This window comes from Triticum aestivum, chromosome 2A (genome assembly GCF_018294505.1).
Source record: "Triticum aestivum cultivar Chinese Spring chromosome 2A, IWGSC CS RefSeq v2.1, whole genome shotgun sequence".
Classification (NCBI taxonomy): domain Eukaryota; kingdom Viridiplantae; phylum Streptophyta; class Magnoliopsida; order Poales; family Poaceae; genus Triticum; species Triticum aestivum.
In genome coordinates, this window is record NC_057797.1 from 47,855,425 (window position 1) to 47,862,295 (window position 6,871).

The 6,871-nt window shown below is 44.2% G+C and overlaps 1 protein-coding gene across 1 annotated transcript; it reads right to left on the reverse strand.

The window, feature by feature from the left end:
* Positions 1-4,136: 4,136 nt before the first annotated feature.
* LOC123184637 (zinc finger protein 36-like) lies at positions 4,137-4,927 on the reverse strand. Its single transcript, XM_044596728.1, has one exon. The coding sequence runs from the start codon at positions 4,872-4,874 to the stop codon at positions 4,284-4,286; it is 591 nt and encodes a 196-aa protein (XP_044452663.1). The 5' UTR covers positions 4,875-4,927; the 3' UTR covers positions 4,137-4,283.
* Between the last annotated feature and the right edge of the window lie 1,944 nt (positions 4,928-6,871).

Consider the following 6,871-nt stretch of genomic DNA (forward strand, 5'->3'; position numbering starts at 1 on the left):
CCATATCATCTGGTAAGTCATCCAAACTATGGCGCGGCGGGTCATCCTTCTCGCCAGAGTAAGAGCACATTAAGCCTGGGCGGCGGCTTAACGGGATCACCCGCCAGGAGATCCAGACTCGCACTAAATCAATGCCGCTCAAGCCATTGCCTAAGAGGGCTTTGATCTTCTTGATGGTAGGGGCAAGTGATAGACATTCAACATCGGTTAATTTATCCGGCAGCGGGTGATTGGATTCAAGGCGCAGAGCGCGGAAGCCGGGCAGAGGGTTCTCACCAGCCGGAGAAGTGTCCTGGCAATAAAACCACGCCTTGTTCCAGTCCTTTGGGTGGCTGGGCAGTTCGGCATAAGGAAAGAGGCAGTCTCTCCATCGCTGAATTGAGATACCATCGAGTTCCAGACTGGGCCCATTGGCACGTTCGTTCTGCCGGTTCAAATAGAACAACCCTCTGAACAAAAGCAGGTTGGGCTCTTCTCCCAGGTACACTTCGCAGAAAACTTGGAAGTTGCAAATATTTGACACAGAGTTGGGTCCAATGTCTTGAGGTCTGAGGTCAAAGAAATGCAAAACATCTCTGTAGAATTTTGAACCGGGTGGAGCAAGCCCCGGCTCATATGATCCATAAAAACAATCACCTCCCCCTCTTTGGGTTGAGGTTTCTCCTCGGACGGGTCAGGAGCACGATAAAACATGACCTCCTTCTTGGGCAGGTGGCCAGACTTCACAAATTCAGATAGTTTGCTTTCTGTGACAATGGATTGGACCCAATTATAGGTCACAGGAGCCTTGGGAGCCTTAGGTGCCATGGCGTAAGTGGAAACCTATGACAAATAAGAAGCTCCGGTTCAATTTTAACCCAGAAGGAAAGTATTTTTAAGTCTATTCAAAATAGCGGCTTAAGATGGGGCCTAATGACATATGGCTAATGCTATTTTTTTACATTTAAGCCGCAACGGATCTCAGAAGCAGTCAAATTATGTAAAGTTGCCAGAAACAAACAAGACTGACAACCGGGTTGTCTTAAACCGGCTACATAGTCTACCATGGCTAAACAGATGGAACAGATGCAGTTTTTGACTAAGTATAGGACAAAAAGGTTTCACAAGTTGCGACTATTATTTTGGATCAAATGGTCGTTCTAAAAAGAAAATTTCTAGCCCTAGATCTAGCACAGATAAAGTTCATAGGCTCAAGTGAAGCTTCTGAGCAACGGAAAGGGATCTATTTGCATTTGGAAACGGGTGCGAAATAGCCATCGCAGTAGTTCTATATTGTCTGAAGATCAAAGAGGGCATTGGAGGTGGAAACTATCAAGGGTTTGGCTCAGTCGGAGACGAACGCCGATGAACTTGAAGAAACCTCGATGCAGATCTAAAACAGAGAATAAAGGGAACTCACAGATGCAGACTGGCTGCGGAGGTCCGTCGTCGTGTTTCTGGTCGGGCTCAGGTTGATGCAGCGGCCGGAGTTGGTGAAGAAGAGAAGCTCGGCGGCGGTGGCGGCGGAGCTCGAGCAACAGGGAAATAGCGAGCGAAGGAAGACGACCAAGAGGGGGGGATGAAGAAGACCCAAGTCGAGCCTATTTATAAGGAAGGGCCGACTGAGACGGTGCGAGAAACAAGGAGACCAAGACATCATTATCCAGCGGCCCCGACGCCTTGGTTTTCGGAGGGGTCAGTAAAAGCAAAGATCCGTTGGAGGATATGACAGAATAAAATATAAATTTAATTGAAGATGATGTCACGGCGGGTTAACGCAGATCCAGAAGATGACGTCATGGCGGGTTAAAACCTTTGCACAGGAAGAAGACTGAAGACTTATTTCTTCAAATATTTTAAGATTGACATGAACCGGTTCAAATCAATCTGGGGCCTAATGTTGGGGATATAACTATTTGTGTAAGCCGCCCAGGAGGGGCCGGGTTACGCAAAGAGGGACTCATCAGAAGAAGCCCAAGACCAAGCATGAAGATGACGGTTCAATAAAGGGTCTAAGGCCCATAGGCGACTTAAGGCCCATGGTGGTAAACCGCCATGATAGCGTGACTTGTATCATAAGGTAGAATTAACTAGTCACCGAGCCGGACACTGTCTATGAGCCGGCCGGGACTCTGTAGGCCGCAGGGCGTCAACCCGTGTATATAAGGGGACGACCCGCCGGCGGCTTAGGGCAAGAAACAACTCATCGAGAACCGGGCATAGCATATCTTGCTCCTTGGTCATCGAAACCTCAAGCAATACCAACCCAACTAGACGTAGGCCTTACCTTCATCATAAGGGGTCGAACTAGTATAATCTCCTGTGTCCCTTGTCCCGATTAACCCCTTTAAACTTTCTAGTTGCGATGGCTCCATGACTAAGTCCTTGCAAGAGGACATCTGCCGTGACAATTCCACGACACCATAGGACATCATTTTGCCTTGCCAAGTTCCTGCCGAACCTTCTACTTTATTCCAATCATCATTTCTTAATTTAGCTTAATGAGGGAATGCCAAGGTTCACAGGAAGAACTCTAACAAACATGTTAAATTGTGTCTATATAAACGTCTAAATCAGATCCAACTTCTCCAAAGCATCACATTCACTTTTATTAAAATTAATCTTTAGAGAAGGCAAATTCTCTAATAAATAGAGGATATCTTTTAAATTGTTTGCACTTTATGAATTGAATCCGCTTCCATTCAAAAGACTGTGTTATGAACATATTGGAGCATGCTAAGCCCTACATCCATGGCACTTACACCACTAATTAAACCACTATCATTTGGTCTATGAACTAGCTTCTGTAACAGACGTCTACAACTATGTTTTACCTATTAGGTGAGAAGGCGTCCCCCTACCTCAATCATGTCTGTGTTTTAAAATAGGGCCTTGATTGACCATTGACCATGATTGTTACATTACCACCCTGGACATTATGCTTAATCCATTGGACATAATGTTCAGGGAAATCTTTCATGAGCAGAACATAAGAGAGATAAGCTTACTTGATTTCGTCATAAGTTTTTTGAAATTAACCTTAACTAGAGTTGAATCTTTACTTTAATAGTGCTTCTCTGATCGTCAAAGATACTAGAGTTGAAGGAAACTCCTCGTTGCATTGGTAATAAGCTGTCTGATTAAGGATCACATTTCATTGCTCAAACTTACATAAAGTCAGAAAGAATCACTGGGATATATATATACTCTCATTTATGCTATTTCCGATAAAGGATCACATGCCGAGAAAAGCTAATCTCCCATGCACGGGAGGTACCGTGCATGCATGCGCCGTTGATTTTTGCTTGGAGATCCGACACAATGCATTTATACTGCTCGCAGTTTGTTCGATCTTTCTCTCACCACATGCAAGCACTCTGTTCCACCCATGCTTTTTCATTTTATTCACAAGTTTAAATCTATTTTATCTTTTGAACCAAAAGAACAATTTATGATCCGTTTTCATATTTGTGTTTTTGACGACGAGACCTTTCAAACGAGACCACTTTTGAATATATTTCAATAAATTTTAAAATTAAAATTCTGAAACATGGTGAAGCACTATAAAAGTACACATAAATATGCTATATTTTTTAAAACTCTAGATAAGTTCAAAGTTTTTTTGCAATAAAATCTATTAATATTTACTAACTTTTAGATTACTAAGAATCAGTTTGATACACACGAGCACACAATGTAACATTATGAAATGCAACGGAACATGGGGAGCCATAGTAAAACAATTAGATTTTTTTTTTGCAAAACACAATGAAGCATTATTATTTTTTCACATGGAATTAATAAATTTGTATGGAAAAAGTTTGAAGCATTGTGATTTAGTTGTCAAAAAAATAATTTCTGAAAATATATTAAATATTGGTCTTGTTTTAAAGACCTTGTCAGAAAAAACACAATTATGGAAAAAAATGTAAATCAAACTTTTATTTCGACATGCATTAGGCATCTCTTTATTTGAATGAAACTTAGTCAGTACATAATAGCATGTGAATGTACTATGTTGGGTGAGAAAAAACACTATAGAAAAGGTCCCACACAATAATAAATAATGCGATGGATGCATGCACGGAAGGTCCCGTGCATGGTAGAAAATCCTCTCTCATCACATGCCACTGTTTTGTCTATTGAACAACCATCCTATGCCAAATTTATTGCATCAAATGTGTTAGCAGTTGACCAAAAGTCACAAATGAATCAGGAGCTCTCAAGTGGAAATAAACAATAGGCTCAAAAGCAAAAGTGGAAATAAACAAGAATGAACGGTGGGACTGACAGGTATAGCACAATTAATCAAGGAGTATTAAATTAAGCTCCAAGGAAGGACTTGACAGCCGCCGCTTCTTGAACGGCAAGGGGCTCTGCACCTCTTCCTCCTCTCCCCACCTTCGCATGCCGGCGGCGGCCTTCTCCGTCACCGGCGTCAGGTTGAGGTCGAAATCCCTCGCGGATGACCCGGAACCCGACGCCGACGCCGTCAGCGACACCGACAGCCCGTCCCAGTAGTGGCACCGCTTGTGCCCGCCGAGCGCCTGCCCCGTCGCAAAGCTCCGGTGGCACACGGAGCACCTGTGCCCGCCGACGCCAGATGACGTCGACGATGCCACCGTCTCCTCCGCCGGCGACACGCTTTGTAGCGGCAGCACGAGCGCCGCCCGTTTCCTGTGGCTGGCCTTGTGCCCGCCGAGCGCCTGGTGGGACGGGAACGCCTTGCCGCAGACGGAGCACCGGAACCGGAGCTCGCAGGCCGCTGCTGTTGTCGCCGGTAGAGTCTGTAACCATTGCCCCTTCGCTGCTTCCGCTTGGCCGCCGCCGGTCGCCACGGAGGCGAGCGCCATGAGGCAGAGGTGGACGTAGTCGTCGTGCGTCATCTTCATCATGGCCGTGGCGTGCGTGCAAGCTGAGGCTAACGCTAGCTGATTGATGTAGTGGATTAGGAATCTGGTTTACTGAGTCCTGATGGAGCTCTGCGTGTTATATATATGCTCCTGGGTGCGTGCAAGTGTGCGTTCTATATGCATATTCGAAGGATCTAAGAAGGTGATGATAGAGGAGTTTGGTTGGTTCAAAGGAGCACGAGGGCGGGCGGAAGGGTACGTGCATGCATGAGGAGTGGTTTCCAGTTCTCCGCACGTGCGCGCGCGCGTGCGTGAAAGGATATCAGTATTTTATTATCTTCATTCACGAGTGGATGGAATCTACTGTGCAATTCAATTCATGAACCGTTGAATTTCAGGGTTTCAAACTCATTTACGGGCGGAGGAAGGCCAATGTTGCGGCTCTCCAATGTGCTGAAAATAAAAATGCCTTTGCTTTAGCTGTTGATTCATGCACCTATGACCTACTCCCTCCGTTCCAAAATAGATGACCCAACGTTATACTAAACTTAGTACAAAGTTGAGTCATCTATTTTGGAACGGAGGGAGTATGATGTACTACCTCTGTCCTAAAATATAAGAACATTTTTGATACTATGCTAATGTAAAAAACGTTCTTATATTTTGGGACGGAGGGAGTAGTATCCATGATGAATTTCTGATTGTCGCCGCGGATAGGTTGGACGTGTTCCTCTTGAATAAAGAGAAGTTCAGATGGGCAGTTCTGTTAAAAAAAAAGAAGAAGTCTGTGTTGTCCCCAACCAAACGAACCGTCAATTTGAGAGCTAAAAATGTCTTTCTTGTTTTCCTCCTTGATTTAGATTGGATTGACCAGGATTTTGAAAATAAAAGCAAAAGTTTGTAGGCATCAATCAACAACAAAAACAAGTGAATTTGTTGTCCTTCTGTCTCGAGAATCAATATTTGCAGAAAAAGAGGAGGAATGCTCACTGTGATGATTGGTACCGTTATAACTAATTACTGGTCATGTACGAACAAATAAATAATCTTTGACCAGTAAGGACTTTCCGTGTGTGCATAATCACTTTCTACATACATTTGTCTTCCATTGTGATTGATTCGCTGTGATTATTCCATTCGCGTCAAAATCATCTCTTCTTGCAGATCGGTAGTGTGCATTCGAGTCAAAATGATCTCTTGCAGAACAATAATGTGCATTCATATCCTTTTTGGCTTAATGTATGCATAAATGGGCTAGGTCATGCGAACCAACCTGCAGTTGGATGGTTAGAGGGACCGTGGTATTCCCAGATCCCAGCCCACCCGTGTTCGAATCCTGGTGCTCGCATTTATTCTTGGATTAATGACTTCGTAAATTTCAAGATGTTATGTCGGCTCAGTCTTTCAGAGATGCCCCTAGGGGTAGGGTGTGCGTGTGTGTGTTCATAGGGGTGAGTGTATGCGCGTGTATATGAGCCCTTGCATCTGTACTGTGTTAAAAAGGGCTAGGTCATGTTTATTCAAGGATAATGGGAACAATTGATTATTTAATAAACCAAAAAATGCCAACAATAAATACTTGATAATGAAAATGTAGACAAATTGCAAAAATGAAATAGATTTTCTTTTGGGGTCAGAAAGATGAAATGGATGGACCGAGTGAGTGAGTGAGTCTATAGGTAGGTTCTACTTAAATGAAAAAGATGGGCCGACTGTGTGCAAGTGGCCTGGCTAGGCCTGCTGCTGTGTGCAGAGGAGATCTGCCCAGACTTGGGCCATCCAGCCAAGCAGGACCAAGAACCAACCCGGATTTAGGCATGTTGCCTGAAAATCTGCCCAGATTAAAGTTAAAAATGGCTTCACTTGTCATTTTCTCAAAAAATCTTTAATCTGCCCTGCATGGGGCGGGATTTAGGCGGTTTCTCTCATTTGAGGCAAGGTTTAAGACGACTATCTGGCTGTTTCTGGGATCGCTCTTCACCTTCTTGTGCTCAGCTTCCTCGGTAAGGATGCATGCACTACTTGCAGATAGCTAGCAA